This window comes from Oryctolagus cuniculus, chromosome 3, assembly GCF_964237555.1.
Source record: "Oryctolagus cuniculus chromosome 3, mOryCun1.1, whole genome shotgun sequence".
Taxonomy (NCBI): domain Eukaryota; kingdom Metazoa; phylum Chordata; class Mammalia; order Lagomorpha; family Leporidae; genus Oryctolagus; species Oryctolagus cuniculus.
In genome coordinates this window covers 5,634,304-5,652,067 of record NC_091434.1, presented here as the reverse complement: position 1 = coordinate 5,652,067, position 17,764 = coordinate 5,634,304, and the positions used below count along the sequence as shown (strand labels likewise).

Sequence of the window (17,764 nt, the reverse complement as noted above, 5' to 3'; positions counted from 1 at the left end):
CCACTGCTGAGGGTCCCAGGGCGGGGGGGGGGGGGGTCTTGCACATCCCCTTGCTGCGTGCTCATCCTTTTGATCTTCATCTCTGTCTCCCCTGTGCAGGCTAGGGCGGGCCTGGCACACAGTAGGTCTAAATGCCTGAACTGCGTCTGTTGCCTCAAAACCCCTTCAGGTCACAAAGGCTGTGTGTATGTGTGTGTGTGTGTGTGTGTGTAAAGAAGTGATTATTTTTTTTTTTTCACAATCAAGGGCACAGACTAGGACGTCCCAGGATGATCCTAAGGAGTTCATAGGCTACAGGAGGAAAAAAATGGTCATATTTAAGTGCAATAAATGTGAGATAGCAGTAAGACAGAAAAAATTTATCATGAAAACTTCATGAACAGAATGTCCACTAAGTGAGGCCAGAGCCTGGCTGCTCCCTGTCCAGTGGTGGGTGCTCCCTGACCACTGAATGGCAGAAATATTGATAATAATCAGAATCATTGAGAATAATAACAGCACAGTGCATGGAGACCCTGCCATAGCAGGTGCCGCACAGGTGCAGTCTCACGCAGCTTTGTCAGTGAACTCACCAGGTGGGTTCCTTCACTTCCTTGATTTTGTGACACCTGATTCTGTAGATGAAGAAACTGCAGCTCCGAGGCACCCATTACTTTCCTCAAGGCCTCACAGCTGCTAAGCAACACAGCCAGGATAAAACGCCCTTTCCTGTTCCCAGGGCTGCTTCCCCGGGGAGCCCAGGAGCCCGGAGGTTTCAGTCTTGGTGGGGAACACGACTCCAGCCGCTGCACCTGGTAGTTGGTAGCGCAGGGTCTCACCCAAGAGGGGTCACAGTTAGCTGGGGTGTCGAATGGTCAGCCAAGGAGAGGCGTAGAGATGCAGCCCCAACACTCTGTGTGGGTCCAGCTTCTCTGGAGAAGCGGGGCCAGCAGAAGTAATGAAAGTCAGGGTTAGTGAAGGCGCTGGCTCCTGCACTTGTCTGAAGCGTGTGGGGCGGGCTGGACACCGAGGCAGGGGCTGCTGCTGCAGGCCAGCGGAATACCTTCTTCTTCCTCTGCCTTCGTGGCAGCCCCAGTGTCTGCTCACAGGATGACCCCCCATGTGGGGCGTGGGCGTTTGTCACAGCTGCACAGCTCCTTCCCGGCAACACCTAGTGCCCAACTGCATGACTGTGTAATCGAACCCATAACTCCGGCCACCACGACCAGCTGGCCCTGCCGGCTCATCTGCCCGGCGTGCACCTCTTCTACAGGATTTGGGATCGGAGAGGGGCTCAGGGCGCGAGGCTGTGGTGGGTGTGGGGTTGGGACTGGATGACAGCGTACCAGCGGGGCACCACTTGGGCACCCCGACAAAGACCGGGGTGGGCGCACAGCCAGTTCAGGGCTGCAACAGGGTCAGGGCACAGCTCTGGAGAAGCGGGGCAGGGGCCAGCCCAGCCTCCCCGGGTGGCCGTGGGATCCCACCAGCTGACCTTAGGCCCCTGCTCACAGGAGTTCTGGGTGAGGCTCCTGTGCTACATCATGGAGACAAACTACACGGAGGCCCTGACGCCCATCTGCATCAGCCTCACCAACCTGGCGGAGCGCCAGCTGCACGGCCAGGATGTGGAGGCCGGCGTGGCCAGCAAGAACAAGCTCGGTGGGCAGCCCCGAGCCAGCTGGTGGGAGCAGGCGGCCGCAGCCGGCTCCTCGTCACCCCCCGACCCCACTCCATCTGTGCGTCCCCCAATTTCCCCTTCTCCAGGAACCATGCAGAGCCTGCCCTTGAGCTATCCGAGGAGGTGTGGGAATCCTGTAGCCTGCCAAGGGGTAGCTACACCCCTGGCCACACCCCACCCCAGGCAGCTCTTGGCCTGGCCTCTCTCCCCATGTGGACTCCTTGGTCCTCTGCTCTGTCCCGCATCTCTGAGCCAGCCAGGGGCGCCACAGCCTTCCCACCCATCCCCACCCCATGGTCCACCTGCAGTGGGCACCATTAACACCAGGCGCTCGGCTCGCCGCTGTGCCCACCCACCACCACCACCCATGTCCCCCTGCCTCCCTCCCAACTCTGGCTTCCAGGGGGACGGGTGGGGCCAGGAATCGGGGCATGCAGGGAGACTCTAGGACCTGGGATGGCAAAGGTCAGAGCCCATGCCCTGAGCTGGTCTTGGAAGCCTGGGTGAGGGGAGCTGGGGTCTCCCGCACGCCCCTCCCACCCAGACCCTGCAAGGGCTCAGCACAGTGTTTCCACTCCCAGAGCTGCAGACAGGGGTGGGGAGGGGGCCGTCTGGTCACTGTGGCTCAGCAGAGGCCCAGGTTCACAGGAGAAGTAAGACCCAGTCATGGTGCCCACGGGCACGGCCAGAAATCGCCCCAGCTAGAGCCCAGCCCTCCCCTCTTCCCAGAATGAGCCAAGGAGAAGGAAAAAACCCCTGGGCGATCCATTCTCCATTCTGGGGGTGCAAAGGGATGGTGCTGGGTGCAGCCGCCCATGCAGGGTGGGGAACTGGATGTGGGCCTGGCAGCCCCAGTAAGCGTTGTGTCTCTTTCTTCCTCAGTGGACCTACCCACCCCTCAGAAGCTGCTGGCCCGTCTGCTGGTGAGTGGCCATGCCCTGCGTGCCTCTGCCTTGAGCTCATTCATAGGGCCCTGGAAGGAGGCGGGATCCAGGGTGCAGTGAGGGAGCTGGACACCGGGCAGGACAGGGTGCACCAAGCGCAGGGCCATCCTCCTGGGTAGATGTGGCGTGGGCAGCTTGCTGTGATGGCTGAGACCCGGCCGGGGTACGCTAGCCCCTGGAAGCCCACTAGCCCCACTCCTGCTCCACGGCCGCCGGCGCCCTGCAGGTGCTGATGTCGTCACCCTACAAGGGGGAGGGCCGCGGGGTCGCCATGCTCAACCTCCTGCGGACGCTGAGCCAGAGCATCGTGCCCTTCATGGCAGACGTCTGGGAGACGGAAATCCCGCTGCTGGTGCGGTACCTGGAAGGTGAGCGCCTGCTGGGGACTGGTCACGTGACAAGGCTCCACGCGGGAGGGAGGGAAATGCCGTGAGTGCCCAGTGCATGGCTAAGGAGCTGACCTAGAGGGTGACCCCGTGTGTGTGCTTCTGCAGAACACACGGAGTTTACCTGGAACCAGAAGGCCTGGGAGGACAAACTCTTTCAGGTACAAGGTGACCCGGGGCGGGGAGGGGGGAGTGGAGGAGCCCCTGAGAGTGAGCCTGCCCCCCACCCCCCGGGGAGCCACCTGCCAGGGGAGGGAGTGAGCCTGCCCCCAGGGAGCCACCTGCCAGGGGAGGGAGTGAGCCTGCCCCCAGGAGCCACCTGCCAGGGGAGGGAGTGAGCCTGCTCTCTGGGGAGCCACCTGCCAGGGGAGGGAGTGAGCCTGCCCCCAGGAGCCACCTGCCAGGGGAGGGAGTGAGCCTGCTCTCTGGGGAGCCACCTGCCAGGGGAGGGAGTGAGCCTGCCCCCAGGGAGCCACCTGCCTGGGGAGGGAGTGAGCCTGCCCCCAGGGAACCACCTGCCTGGGGAGGCAGCTGGGGGTGGCCCCTTTCTCACCAGCCACCAGAGCCACGGAAGAGGAGCTATGGAGCTATGGAGGGGCTGAGGCTGGGGGGAAGGGGCTCCAGGCAGGAGGACCCACTGCTCAGGGAAACAGCCAGTTCCCCTGGCCCCCTCCCGCCCACACCCTCTGCCTCCCTAGTTTCTGAAGCACTCTCTCAAGAAGACCCGGGGGTCCACCTGGATCCTGCGCCTGAGCAGAGAGCTCAACAACCAGATGGAGAACTTTGACAGCCCCTCCGTGGAGAAGGTTCTGCCTGCGGGGCCGGAGCACTTCCGGGAGGCGGGGGGAGGGTTGTGCTGTGTGTGTGAGGCCGACTGGGCTGTGGAGTGGTCTTGGGTTGGGCAAAGTCTTCCTAAATACAACACCGCGGGGGCTGCTGCTGTGGCGCAGTGGGTAACGCCGCTGCCTACAACACCGGCATCCCATATGGGCACAAGTTCAAGTCCTGCCTGCTCCACTTCTCATCCTGCTTCCTGCTGATACACCTGGGAAAACAGCAGAAGATGCCCCGCCCCGAGTACTTGCTCCCATGCCACCCATGTGGGATACCCCGATGAGGCTGCTGGCTTCAGCCTGGCCCGGCACAGGCTGCTGTGGCCATTTGGGGAGTGAACCCCAACAGATGGAAGAACTCTCTCTGTGTCACTCTGCCTTTCAAATAAGTAACGCGAAAGACAGCCCACAGGGTGGGAGAAACGGTTGCAAGCCATGCCTTTGATAAGGAGCACACGTCATGTTACATCGTCCTACCAGTCCTTAGCCGACCTTCCTGGGGACGGGCTGCTGAGGCCTGAGCTGCTGCTCCCTGGTGCTGTGCAGGGCTTTCTGTACCAGGCCCTGGGCTTCACCTTGGCCATGACCCCGGAGGCCGACAAGGTGGAGGTGCTGCTCCTGGAGCTGCTGTACAAGACAGACTACGGCAACGGCTTCGACCGGGAGGTGAGGGCACGCACCTGAGTGTGTCTGTACACGTGTGCACGCCTCCTTGTGCACGTGTGTGCACCTGAGTGATCCCGGTCTGCATGTGTATACATGTGTAGTTGTATGTGTACGTGTGGGTGCCTTGTGTGCATGCAATGTGTGTATGAATGTGTGCCTGTGAACATGTCTTGTGCATGTGTGTATGTCTGTGTACACATGTGCATGTGCCTCTGTGTATGCCTGCGTGCACGTGTGTAATGTGTTTATGTGTGTAGATGCATGCACACACATGTGTGTCTTATGCATATACGTGTATGCCCACGTGTGCATGTGTATACATGTGTGCACCTATATGCACATGTGTGTGCATGTATGCAACATGTATATGAATGTGTGCCTCAAACACATGTCTGTATGTGTATGTGTGTACATGTGTATGTGCCTCTGTGTGCTTGTGTGTATGCCTGGTGCATGTATGTAATGTGTGTATGCATATGTGCATATGCATGCATACACATGTGTGTGCCATGCACATATGTGTGCATGTGCGCCACGTGTGTGCATATCCACATGTATGTACTGTGGGTATGTGTATGCATGCACTGTGTCTTATGCATATGTGTATGTGTCATGTGTACCACATGTGTGTGTCTCTCTGTGTGTACATATGTGTATGCCAGTGTGTGTGTGTGTGTGTTGCTCACTGGTGTGGGCCCCCGCCCTGCCCTGCCCTCACCCTGGCTGCGGGGTCTCCCTGCAGGGTGTGAGTGTGTGCCTTGGCCTGTGTGCCCATGTGTGCATGTGTACCACATGTGTGTGTGTCTCTGTGTGTACATATGTGTATGCCAGTGTGTGTGTGTGTGCACTGCTCGCTGGTGTGGGCCCCTGCCCTGCCCTGCCCTGCCCTGCCCTCACCCTGGCTGCGGGGTCTCCCTGCAGGGTGTGAGTGTGTGCTTTGGCCTGTGTGCCCATGTGTGCATGTTACCACATGTGTGTGTGTCTCTGTGTGTGTGTGTGTGTGTGTGTGTGCTGCTCGCTGGTGTGGGCCCCTGCCCTGCCCTGCCCTCACCCTGGCTGCGGGGTCTCCCTGCAGGGTGTGAGTGTGTGCTTTGGCCTGTGTGCCCGTGGCCAGGTGAAGACGGTGCTGAATGTGCTCCAAGACTTCGAGGAGCGGATCCAGGAGTCGGAGCGGTCCTGGCAGATCGGGGCTTGGCGGGTATGGTCTCAGCCGCAGAGCGCAGGTCAGGCGCCTCCGGGACGCGGCCCTGCCGAGGAGCCCAGCCCCAGGCTACTCGTGGTTTGCTCCCCAGGCAGCAGCCAGGGCTCACTGGGTGCTGGCTGGGAATGCCCAGCCCTGGGCCCCACCCGGTCCCACGGAAGCTGCAGCCCTGCTCGGGGGTGCTCGGGGGTGCTCAGGGGGTGCTCGGGGGGTGCTCGGGGGTGCTCAGGGGGTGCTCGGGGGTGCTTGGGGGTGCTCAGGGGGTGCTCGGGGGTGCTCAGGGGGTGCTCGGGGGTGCTCGGGGGGTGCTCGGGGGTGCTCAGGGGGTGCTCGGGGGTGCTCGGGGGTGCTCGGGGGTGCTCAGGGGGTGCTCGGGGATGCTCGGGGGGTGCTCGGGGGGTGCTCGGGGGTGCTTGGGGGTGCTCAGGGGGTGCTCGGGGGGTGCTCGGGGGGTGCTTGGGGGTGCTCAGGGGGTGCTCGGGGGTGCTCGGGGGTGCTTGGGGGTGCTTGGGGGGTGCTTGGGGGTTCTTGGGGGTGCTCAGGGGGTGCTCCTCTGTTAGCAGCTCTCCCTCCAGGAGCTGACACAGCTGACATGGCGGGGGTGGCCCTCTAATCCCACAGCAGCGCAGGGAAGAACCTGCAGCTCCTCCAAAGGCTGGTGCCGAGGGGAAGCCAGGATTCGGATCCAGGCATCCCAGGGCCCCATCATCTGTGCCTCCCTGCCCCAGGGGATGGTCCACAGGCTGGCTGAGCCCCTAGGAGAATCCCCGGAGCCTTTGGCACTGTAGGCTTTGCCCTTGGACTTGAACCCTTGCCCCAGGGACTGCTTGTTTGTGTGGGAAGCATCAAGGGCGTTCCAGAGAGCGTCTGGGCTTCTGCTCATAGCAGGACCCGAGACCTGGATCTCATATCCGAGTGGGGCGTGGACACCTTGCTCCCTCCCACTGTGGGTTTGGCGGCCTCCAACGCCTCCTCCGGCTCTGAGATTGTTCAGAGGGCGTGGGTACCAGGAGGGGAGGGCCTGGGGTAGCTCCACGGCATGAAGGAGCTTGCACAGCCGCTGTTCAGAGCTCTCCACGCGATCTCCCACGCACAGCTCCTGGCACCTGCACTCGCCTGAAGTCCTCCAGGGTGGTCTGTCCTGTTCCCGGTGCCTGGTGTGTAGGAGGTGCCTGATACAGGGGAATGAATGAATGAGGGCATGAACAATTGAATGCGCCTCTCGGGCACCCAGCGAGCCGTCAGTTGCAGCACCTTTAGCCGACGCAATGGCTCCTCTGGTCGTGTGGCCACAGACTCGTCCCAGAAGGTCAAGTTGAGCAGCCCCTGCCCACCCCCTCCAGCTCAGTGGCTCCTCCCTTTTCTCATTGTCCCTGCAGAAGGACCACCCCTGGGGGCGAGAGACCGTGAAGAGCGCCTTCATGGTGATGTACAGCCGTGTGGCCTCCTACTGCCACCCCCAGCTGCTCCTCACCCTCGTGGACAACCTCATCACCGCCAAAATCATTCACCACTACTCCAGCAGCTGCCAGGTACCCACACCTGGCACCCGAGCGAGGGGTGCTCCTCCAGCCAGGTGGGTGGAGCCACCCTCTGTCCCCGTCTGCACCTCCTCCTCCCCACCGAGGTGACCCCAGCACCTGCGGAGACGGGTGCCCAGAGCTATGCTGTTCTCTGCACCTGAGGGTCGTGCAGGGGAGCAGGTGGTGCTGAGTGGGCCAGCATGACACCCCAGGAGCCACCATGACACCCCAGGAGCCAGCATGACACCCCAGGAGCCACCATGACACCCCAGGAGCCACGGGATGAGCCCCGACCCTCCCCAGCCTCTCACTCCCTCTGCGCGGGCCCAGGCGTATTCGTAACAGACAGGAAATAGGAAGACACAAAGGCACTAGCTACTTTCTTGGAATGGCAAGGAGGAGAACACATAGAGGCAGCGGCCAGAGCACCTTGGGGCAAGCGGGCTCTCCTTCCCACCCCTCCCCCGCACAGGACATCAGCCTCAAAATGGCCTTCATGAAGAGTGTTGCACAGGTCACCAGCGCCATCAGAGGCGTCCAGAGTCTGGAGGACTTCCAGTTTGCCCACAAGGTGACCCTCACCAGCACTATTGTGGTGAGTGGGGCCGGGCTCCTCTGTCCCGGGTGGCTCGGGCAGGACCCTGGGCTGCCCGGCTTCCCCCTCGTCAGAGTGTTTGAGAGGTCCTGGGGGGCACCTGCGGGACAAGGGGACTCAGCCCCGTTTTGCTAGACCTCACTGTGGGGGGGGGGGGGCTCTGAGAACCAGGGTTGGGCTGATAAAGGTTTTCAGAGCCAGGAATCCATTGGAAAACCAGGGTGGAAGGCTGGCTGTGCGGGGACCCAGGGTGCTCAGAAGTGGCTGGTTCAGGGGCCGGTGGGCAGGGGCACCGTGGGTCAGGCCAGCTGTAGCCACGACGTCCCTCCATGGGAGACACTTAGGGGACAGTGACGTCCTAACCGGGGTGGGGGAGAATGGGCCTCGGTCAGCATATCTGCTCCTGCCAAGGCAGCGCAGGTACAGGCAGGATCGGGGTCCAGGCGATGACGGTGTGAGGTGACAAATACTCCTCTTGGTGGGGATAAAAGGTTCACCCGGTGCAGGACCTGGGGTGGCATTGGTAGACGTAGAAAATGTCACCTGCGCCAGGGCTGACGGGCCTTGTGGGGCAGCCAGCGTGCTCCATCCCCAGGCCGCCCCATCCTCGCACCCCTGCCAGGGCCTGGAGGGTGGAGGCAAGGAGGGGGAGGGGAGGTGGTGAGCACTCACCTGCTTCCCGCTACGTACCGGGAGCTATGCACCTGGCGCCTCATGCCAGCGTGGCCCAGCCCTGGCAAACAGGCTGCCAAGTCTTGTTTTCTAGAGAAGGGGCTGGGGGCCCAGGCGGGTGACAGTGGCAGCCTGGAGCGAGGAGCCCAGGCCCGCTGAGGGCCTGGCTGCCCTGAGATACCAGAGAACCTAGGAAGAAAAAAAGAGGCTTGGGGAGCCGGAACACTGTGTGCGGGGCCGGGTCTTCTGTGCACTAACCTGGGGGCAGGGGCAGGGGCACCGTTGCCCTCGCTGTCACTGTCCGAGACCTCCCGGGACCCCTGGGCAGCGAGGGTTCACTGCCCTCCCTGCTTACGCTGGACAGGCGATCATCAAGGCCGAGCCGCCCGACCAGCTGGCTTCCCCTGTGCGGACCATGGCGATGGAGGCGCTGGCCCACCTGAGGTGAGCGGGCTCCCGCCTTGGTGCTCCTGCAGGGGTCGGCACCCTTCTATCCCCCAGGACACACACACACAGCCTGCCTCGGTAGCAGGGCGCAGGGTCTGCTCCAGCCGGCTCCTGTCCGGAGTTCTCGGCATGACATCCAGCTGGGCGGCTCTCCTCATGCTGGGGCCGAACGGCAGGAGGTGACCGGTCCCCAGCCGATCACGCATGGACCGTTCCGAGCCGGGAATCTCGCGAGGACACTGGGCTTGGGCTCAGGCCACAAGTGGAGTGCTGTTTGTTGATGGGGGTAACACAGGTGATTCAAAACCCCAGAGTTTGCTTTCCTGGAGCTGCCGACCCACGAGTGGGTTGGAAAGGAGCCCTGAGTCTGTGGGATGAGTACCCGCGCTCCCGTTGGTCACGGTTAGGACACTTGCAGGGGCGGCCTCACACGGAATGGGCAGATTTGACAAGAGGGTGAAGCACAAGACCCCCTTAGGGGCAGGGGTCCCACGTTGATGTAGGATGGTGGCTCTCAACTCTGGGGGCTGCCTGGAGCCAGTGGCGGGGGCTTTGCACAATGCTGGTATCTCGGCCCCACCCCAGTCCATAAGGATGGATCCCTGGGGCTGCAAGGAGCCCTGAGATCCTGTTACGAAGCAGGCTTGCGGGCTACAGGTGAAGGTGACGGAGAGGAGGAGGTAGTGCGCCCCAGGTGGCCGGCTACACCTCGGTAGGGCTCGTGAAGACACGGCGCTCAGAGCCGGCCCTAGGGCTTCTGACTGAGTAGGTCTGGAGCGGGGCCGTGGATGCGATGCTGCTGCGGGTCCGAGTCTCTCACACCTTGGAGAGCCCTGGGCTAGGACCAGCCTGCCAGGGCAGGTTCCATGGCCAGCAGTGAACAGCAGGTGTTTCTGGTGGGACAGTCACAGGTTTAGAGCCGGCAACAACAGGAAAGGGGGCCTTGACCTCTGGATGCTGGCGGCTGGGCCGAGCCAGGGTCCCGGGGGAGGGACACCTGTCTGAACTCCGATGTGCAGTCCACGTCCAGACTGGGCAGCGGGGCCCCAACTTCCTGGTGACGCCTGCCTTTGCCACCGCTTCTTTCCCCAGCAAGCTGAAGCCTTTCTACTCCCTAGAGGAGAGCAGCGAGCTGATGGACATCAGCATCCACTCGGTGATTTCTCTGCAGCCCCCGGGAGGGGACAACGAGTCCATGAAGGTAGGCGCCCCTGGGCACCGCGTCGGCCAGGGCAGGGGCTGGAAGTCCATGCAGACACAGGCAGCGCCATGGGCCCAGCTTCCTGCCCCGCCGCGAGTGCCCAGAGGCAGCGTTGTGCCTGTTGGTCAGGGTCGGGTAACGCCAGCCGCTGTGACGGGCACACCCCCCAGCCCTGTGTATTCCTCACCCGAGTAAAGTCCAGTTGTCAGTGGGAGTGGGTGTGGGGTCGCTTCATGCAGTTGTTCAAGAACCCAGGCTGACAGAGGCCCCGCCATCATCCACACCACAGGGCCCTGGGACATCCAGCCAGGACCTGGGGGAAGAGGCGGCACAGGGAGTTAGCAGTCACTTCGCCTTCCTCCCATTGGCCAGAATGCACCACATGGCTCTACCTAGAAGCAGGGGCTACTGGGAAATGTAGTCCCTAGCTGTTTCCCAGTGACACTGAGAAGAGGAGGGCAAATCTTTCATGGCCACCTCTGCCTTAAGGGCCTGGCCCCAAACCACAGGTCAGGAGAAGTGGGCTCTGGGAGTTTTGGGACAGGGATCTCTCTTCAAAGGCCGTGTTGTACTCCACGCAAGAGGCAGAACAGGACGTAAGGGGCTCGGCCTGGGCAGAAGCTGACGGATAGCAGAGGGTGACGGATGGGCACAGAGCAGCCCCAGCTCTCAGCCCTGGCGTGGATGTCCCCTGGGAGGGGGCTGTGTGTGGCCCCCACTGCTGCCCAGCTCTCTGTCCCGGCACAGAGCAGCCCCAGCTCTGAGCCCTGGCATGGATGTCCCCTGGGAGGGGCTGTGTGCTGCCCCCACTGCTGCCCAGCTCTCCTGGCACAGAGCAGCCCCAGCTCTGAGCCCTGGCATGGATGTCCCCTGGGAGGGGCTGTGTGTGGCCCCCACTGCTGCCCAGCTCTCTGTCCCGGCACAGAGCAGCCCCAGCTCTCAGCGCTGGAATGGATGTCCCCTGGGAGGGGCTGTGTGTGGCCCCCACTGCTGCCCAGCTCTCTGTCCCGGCACAGAGCAGCCCCAGCTCTGAGCCCTGGCATGGATGTCCCCTGGGAGGGGCTGTGTGCTGCCCCCACTGCTGCCCAGCTCTCTGTCCCGGCACAGGCCCTGTATGGGAACGCCCTGAGTGCCCTGGAGCAGCTGATGGAGAGCCTCCTGCAGAGGCACCTGGACCCCAGGGGGCTGCAGGAGATGGTGCAGGTGAGTCGCCCCGCGGGGGGCAGGAGCTAGCAGGGGCTGCCCCTCCCAGCCAGTGGCCCAGGGTCAGGTCCAGGGGGAACAGGTGCAGGCAGCTGCAATGGTTGCAGTCATTTTATTGTGATAAGTTAAAAAAAAGATTTATCTATTTGAAAGGCAGAGTTACAGAGAAGGGAAGAGTAAGAGAGAGAGAGAGAGAGAGAGAGAGAGAGATCCTCCATCATCTAGTTCATTCCTCAAATGGCCACATCGGCCAGAGCTGGGCCAATCCAAAGCCAGGAGCCAGGAGCTTCTTCTGGGTCTCCCACAGGGTGCAGGGGCCCAGGGACTTGGGTCATCTTCTACTGCTTTCCCAGGCCATAGCAGAGAGCTGGACTGGAAGAGGAGCAGCCGGGACTCAAACTGGAGCCCATACAGGATGCCGGCACTGCAGGCAGCTTTGCCTGCTAAACCACAGTCCCAGCCCCTGTGATAACATTCCACATTTGCTCAAAAGCTCTAAGAACAGACAGAGACCCTCTTCATCCAGAGTGACTGTTTGTAACAGTTTGCACATTTTCCCTCTCTGTCTTCCTCTTTCTTTCTGTCTTCTCTCTCTCTCTCTCTCTCTCTCTCTCTCTCTCTCTCTCTCTCTCTCAGACACACACACACACACACACACACACACACATCTTGAATCACAGAAAATTAGTTGCAAGGGTGGGCATTGCACACAGCGGGTTAAGCCACCCCTTGGGATGCCCACACTCCATGTCGGAGTGTCCATTTGAGTCCCAGCTGCTCTACTTCCAATCAGGCCTCCTACTAACGTATCCCGGGAGGCAGCAGGTGATGGTCCAAGTGCTTGGCTCTCTGGCATCCATGTGGGAGATGGGCGGAGCTCTGGCTCCCTGCCCCAGCCTGGCCATTGCAGTCATCTGGGGAGTGATGGAAAAATTCTCTCTCTATCTGCCTTTCAAGTAGATAAAAATACACATTTTGAAAAAAAGAAAATTAGTTTCAGACATCAAGAACAAGAACATTTTCTTATGACAATGGTACCATTGCTCAGTCAGGAAACTTAATATTCACACAATGCTAAACATCTTGGTCCAGATTCAAATTTCACTTTATCAGCTGCCCTAAAAGAGTTCCTAATGGATATGTTCTCCCTGGTTCAGGATCTAATTCAGATATGCACTGCATTCAATTACTCTGTCTCTTTATTCCTCTTTAGTCACAAACAATTTCTATCTGTCTTTCATATCTTCAGCGTTTTTGGAAGAGGTGAGATAGTTTTTTGTTCGTTTTTAAAGCGGGTTGTTTGCTTTCTTATCACCTGTTAAGATCCCTTATCCAAAATGCTTGGGACCAGAAATGTTTCTGATTTCTCTTCTGCCTTTTGGAATGTTTGCCTAAATGCAGTGTGATATATTGGGAATGGGACCCAAGTCTAGACAGGAAATCCGTTTATGTTTCATGCACAACTTACACTTGCGGCCTAAAGGTGATGCTTTCAAAGAAATTGTGCAGGAAACAAAATTTCATGGTGTACAACCTCCCTCTTGGGACAGTTTCCCACCTGGAGTTCAAAAAGTTCTAAATTCCGGAGCATGCTGGGTTTCACATTTTTAGATTAGGGATGTCCAACCTATATTGTCTTTACATAGCAAGAATATGTAGCAGCCGAGGCTGGCATTGTGGCGCAGCCTGTTAAGCCTCTGCTTGCAATGCCAGCAGCCCACGTGGGTGCTGGTTCGAGTCCCGGCTGCTCCCGGCTAACACACCTGGGAAAAGCAGCAGATGATAGCCTGAGGGCTTGGGCCCCTGCACCCACATGGGATACCTGGAAGAAGCTCCTGGCTCCTGGTGTGGGCGTGACACAGCCCTGGCTGTTGTAGCCACTTGGGGGGTCCACCAGTGGATGAAAGTGTGCACCCACGCTCTCTCTCTCTCTCTCTCTCTCTCTCTCAACTCTGCCTTCAAATAAATAAAGCGGCCCTGCAGTCTTGCTCTGTGCCTGTGGACTTCCCTATGTCCCCTCTGCTCCGTCAGTCTCTGCCGCCCGTGTGCTGTGACCGTGACACAGGGCCACAGGCTCTCAGGGCTCTTGCGTCGTCTTGACAAACCCACCCTGATCATCAAGATGAACCCTCTGTCCAGTCACATCCCTTGCTCTGAAATCAACCTTTTGATATTCCATCTTTTAAAAAGATTTATTTATTTATTATGTATAGAGAGAGACCCATAACAGCCAGGGCTGAGCCAGGTCAAAGCCAGGAGCTTGGAACTCCATCCAGGTCTCCCACATGGGTGTAGGCGCCATCTTCTGCTGCCTTCCCCGGCGTATGGCAGGAAGCTGGATTAGAAGCAGAGCAGCTGGGAGTTGAACTGGCGCTCACAGGGAAGTGGGCACTGCAGGATGCAGCCCAAACCGCTGTGCCATGATGCCGGCCCCCTGAAATGAACCCTGACATCAGAGCAGCCCCAGGGCCATGGGGGTGGGGGTGGGGGGCGGGGCGGGGGGCTGTGCCCTTTATTGCAGGCAGACATCTGAAGCCAGGCCGGATGCCACCGCCAAGCACCACCCCTGGAGGCTGCTGGCACCACTCTCCTGTCCTGCAGCCTCATCTCCCTCCGTGCCAGGGCTCAGGGAGAAAACCAGAGGTGTTGAGGACCACACAGAAGCCACGGAGGGCAAAGGCTGCGGAGGGCCAGGGCTGGCCAGCCAGGGCAAGGCCCCGGATCTTCATGGCCACCCCTGTGCTCTGTGCCCTTGTAGCTCTTGGAGAAGTGGATCCTGTCGGAGAAAGAGTGGGAGCGGGAGAAGGCCATGAACCTGCACCTGCACCTCGTCCAGATCTACACGCAGAGCATCGGCGTCTGCGTGAGTCCACGCCCGCCTCTGTGACATCCCCCGGGGAGTTCCTGTCTCCCTCCAGGGGAGCACGACACGCTGGGAGCCCGAGTCGGCCCCACACGTGTCCCCTGGGAAGAGGCCGCCAGGAGCTGGCCCCAAGGCCCCGCGGCTGGATGGGGAGGAGAGGGCGGGCTGGCTGGGCTTGGTTCTGGGTTTTGTGGGGTCTGAGGCAGTGGTGAGGGCCCTCTTTGGGAAGAGGGAACACAATCCCGGGCGCCATGCTGGTTGGGAAAGTAAACTGCTTTCTTAGCAGGAGAAAGTCGGTGGCTACAGAGTCCTGTGTGTATGCGTGAGACCCTTATCCTACACTTGTTGGCTCCTCCCCCTTTGTCTGTCCTGGGCAGTAGCTGTGCCAGGAGGACGGCGGGGTCCCAGGGCTCCAGTGTGGGGCTTGGCCTTGGTGCTGGGGCCGGTGGGACCCTGGGATGGTGAGTGGAGGTGGGGAGGAAGGCAGGGCGCACCTGGGCCGAGGTTGGTGCTAAGGAATTCTCTACTTCTCCCCCCACCCCGTCCTCTCTCCCTTCCTGGAAGAGGAGGCCACGTTACAGATGGGATGCAGGAGGGACTGGGAGACCCAGGGCCCTTAGTGAGTGGGCGGGGAAACCGGATCAGAACCCAGGGCTGAGTTCCAGGAGCCAGGCAGGGGCCTGGCACCGTCTTGAGCAGACACTGTCCTGGCAGATCGGCCTCCAGGCGCCCAGCCGTGGGGTGGGGAGGCCGGCGGTGGGGCCCTGATGTTTTCAGAGTGGGGCGGCCCTTTTCGGTCACCCTGCACGCTGTGCGTGAGAGGGCGGAGCGTGTGAGCACCGGGCGGTCGGGTCCCTCAGATCCCCCTGAAGCTGGGGCAGTTTGGCACGTTGGTGGGACTCGTCGCCCCCTGCACCTGTGACACCCACCTGAGAACCCGCGTGGCCTCAGCCAGAGTCCTGTCCTGCCTGCTGGACCTCCACGGTACGCGGTGGGCGGGACATGAGGAGGGGGCGTGGCCTCTGGCTGGACAGGCCTGGAGACAGACTGGGTGTCCAGGAGAGGGAGCAGAGTAGGGAGAGCTGCTGGAAGCCGAGGCTCCTGCGCTCGGGTGGGTCAGCCAGGGCCCGTGCAGGGATGAGCTTGCAGACACCAAGGGCGTGGCAGAGCTGGCCGGAGCTGAGCCAAAAGGCACTGCAGGCCGTTCACCAGCGACAGTGGGAGCAGAGGCTCCTGGGGCTGGGGGCGGGGCAGGAGGCTCTGTGGCGTGCCTGGGCCAGGCCCTGTGTCCCCCTCCCCCCACGCAGCGAGCCAGACCTGCTCCCTGTGGGGCGCTTCCAAGGAGAAGGAGCTGGAGAGGTGTGAGAAGGACCTGTGGGGCGCGGATGCCGACTCGATTCTCGGCGCGACCGCCCGAATCGCCAAGGTGACAGGGGGCTGGCCTAGGGGCACCCGGCCCTCCCACAGGTGCTGGGCCTTCCCTGGCTGGCTGCTCCCCCACATTCCCCCTGGAGGTGGCTGCTGCCCGTGGCCTCGGGCCCGAGCGGGCTCCCTGGAGCAGGGGACCGCAGCGGCAGCCGCTCTGCTCCCAGGCAGTCTGCGTGGAGTTCAGCGGCGGCGAGCTGGTCTCCCTGGTCCAGAAGCTCTGCGAGAACATCGGGGCCTTGGGCCCGCAGCACGACAAGGCCTCGGTCACCTGGATCAGCACGTTCCTGCAGACGCGGGCCTGGGAGCTGGAGGACGAGGTGCAGGGCCCGGCGCCTGGGGCTGGGCGGGGCGGAGCTGGGCAGGGGGCGGGGCGCCTGGGCAGGGCGGGGCTTTGCGGGGGCGGGGTGGGGCCGGGCAGGGCGGGGCCCCTAGGGCAGGGCAGGGCCCCTAGGGCAGGGCGGGTTGCCTGGGGCGGGGAGGGGCGCCTGGGGCTGGGCTGGGCGGGGCGGGGCGAGGCGCCTGGGGCTGTTGGCTGCACCCAGACTGGGGGACCTCACAAGGCTCCACCAAGCCCCTGGCTGCCCAAGGGGAGAAGGAGAGATGTGGACAGAGAGCACACGGAAGGTGTCCCGGTCAGCGTGTGGACGGGAGACCCGGCCTGTGCGGCTTCCTCTCCCTCAGTGCCGGAAACCCAAGGAAATGCGCTCTAGGCGGGGGGGCGGGGTGTGTGCTGGGGGTCCCTCAGAGACGGGGTGCCCGTGGTGATGCCCCGCCCCTCCGCAGGTGGCCGAGATCCTGGGCGCCATCCTGGTCCACCTGCCCGTGGCGGAAGACCCGGACGTGCGGCGCCTCCTCATCGAAGGCATCCTCCTCCTGGCGCATTACCACCAGGACACCGTCCTCACGGCGCTGCTCAGGCGGCCCCTGCCCATGGAGAGGTGGGTCCCCCGGGGGCGGGGCCTGAACCCTCTAAATCCTCCAGATCCCTGTGGGAGGGGCCGCCTCTGGTGCACCCCCCGTGGGGCACCTCGGCACCAGCCCAGCCTCCTACAGCTCCCTCCCGTGGCGCTGGGGTCTGGCTCCTGTGGCTCCTCTGGGCCAGCACCTGCGGAGCCCGGTGCCTGTGGCAGGTGGGTGGGCCTAGGATCCGAGCAAGCCTTCTGAGATGCCGCAGGCCCCGTGCTCTGAAAGCGTGTGGCTTGTCCGAGTCCCCGGGGATAACCCGGCCCGCCCTCCAGCCCCGAGTGACACGTGGCAGCCCCTCCTTTCGTGGCTTAATCTCTGCCAGCTGTGCCAAGTTCCCATGTGTGGACAGGGTCTCTCCACATGTGGGGAGCATTATTTGGGTGGAGCCAGAACTCTCCTGGGGGTGGATGGGAGCACTTGGGTCCCTGCCATGCCTGTGGGAGACCGGGTTTGAGTTCCTGGTTCCTAGCTTTCGCCTGGCCCAGTCCTGGCTGCTGTAGGCATTTGGGGAGTGAATCAGCAGCTAGAAGACCCCTCTCCGTCTCTGAGCCTCTCACATAGGAATAAAATACATAAATACAAATTTCAAAAGATGCGTTGGGAGGGTTAGGTGGTATCCAACACCAGCAAGCTGCCTGTGCTGGCCTGACGCAGGTTGGGGGTTTGGGGACATGTCGGGAAGGTCCTCAGACAGTGGGCCGGCTGGGGACCCCGAGGTCACCCAGCAGGGCAGCCAGAGTTCTGAGGGGATTACGGCTTTCCTAGGGGCACCGTGAGCCTGAACAGAGAAAGGGGCCAGGCAGGGAGCCAGAACGGGGTTCTAGCTCCACCAGCTCCACCAGCTCACTCCGCCTCTCTGAGAGGCAGCCCTCGGGGTTCAGCCCCTACTCAGGGGGCTGCTGAGGGGGTTCAAGGGGATCCCCCCGTGGCAGGAATCCCATAACGCTTGCCCCGTGTCTGGGCAGCCACCTGACGGAGGTGTGGCTGGCCGTGGCCAAGAGCACGCCCTTTGCAAGGACCGTGCTCCGTGGCCTGATGGGCCGGCTGCAGTCGCGGTTCACTCGGAGGGTCAACGCCACCTCCAAGGCGGACATTTGGCGCATGGCCGCGGTGGACCCCCTGATGGTGAGTGCTGGGCTGGGCGCCGGGGCTCCTCAGGGTCTCGGGGAGGAGGCG

General features: G+C 61.8%; 1 protein-coding gene across 11 annotated transcripts in view; it reads left to right on the top strand.

Annotated features, from left to right (window-relative positions):
• MROH2A (maestro heat like repeat family member 2A) overlaps positions 1-17,764 on the top strand; it is a 51,376-nt gene that overhangs the window by 17,480 nt on the left and 16,132 nt on the right. For 7 of the 11 annotated variants that reach the window (XR_011387048.1, XR_007914774.2, XM_070070014.1 and 4 more), the window contains 18 exons: positions 1,494-1,641; positions 2,543-2,583; positions 2,831-2,972; positions 3,099-3,151; positions 3,689-3,796; positions 4,370-4,489; positions 5,565-5,712; positions 7,070-7,266; positions 7,686-7,808; positions 8,845-8,924; positions 10,020-10,128; positions 11,236-11,331; positions 14,090-14,194; positions 15,055-15,178; positions 15,502-15,620; positions 15,787-15,939; positions 16,406-16,560; positions 17,554-17,713. Coding sequence is in view for 9 of the 11 variants with exons in the window: in XM_070070014.1 (XP_069926115.1) it covers positions 1,494-1,641; positions 2,543-2,583; positions 2,831-2,972; positions 3,099-3,151; positions 3,689-3,796; positions 4,370-4,489; positions 5,565-5,712; positions 7,070-7,266; positions 7,686-7,808; positions 8,845-8,924; positions 10,020-10,128; positions 11,236-11,331; positions 14,090-14,194; positions 15,055-15,178; positions 15,502-15,620; positions 15,787-15,939; positions 16,406-16,560; positions 17,554-17,713 (2,181 nt within the window). In the remaining 2 variants the exon portion in view is untranslated. The remainder of the gene's footprint in view (positions 1-1,493; positions 1,642-2,542; positions 2,584-2,830; positions 2,973-3,098; positions 3,152-3,688; positions 3,797-4,369; positions 4,490-5,564; positions 5,713-7,069; positions 7,267-7,685; positions 7,809-8,844; positions 8,925-10,019; positions 10,129-11,235; positions 11,332-14,089; positions 14,195-15,054; positions 15,179-15,501; positions 15,621-15,786; positions 15,940-16,405; positions 16,561-17,553; positions 17,714-17,764) is intronic. The other 4 variants (XM_070070010.1, XM_070070011.1, XM_070070007.1 and 1 more) reach the window with 3 other exon arrangements.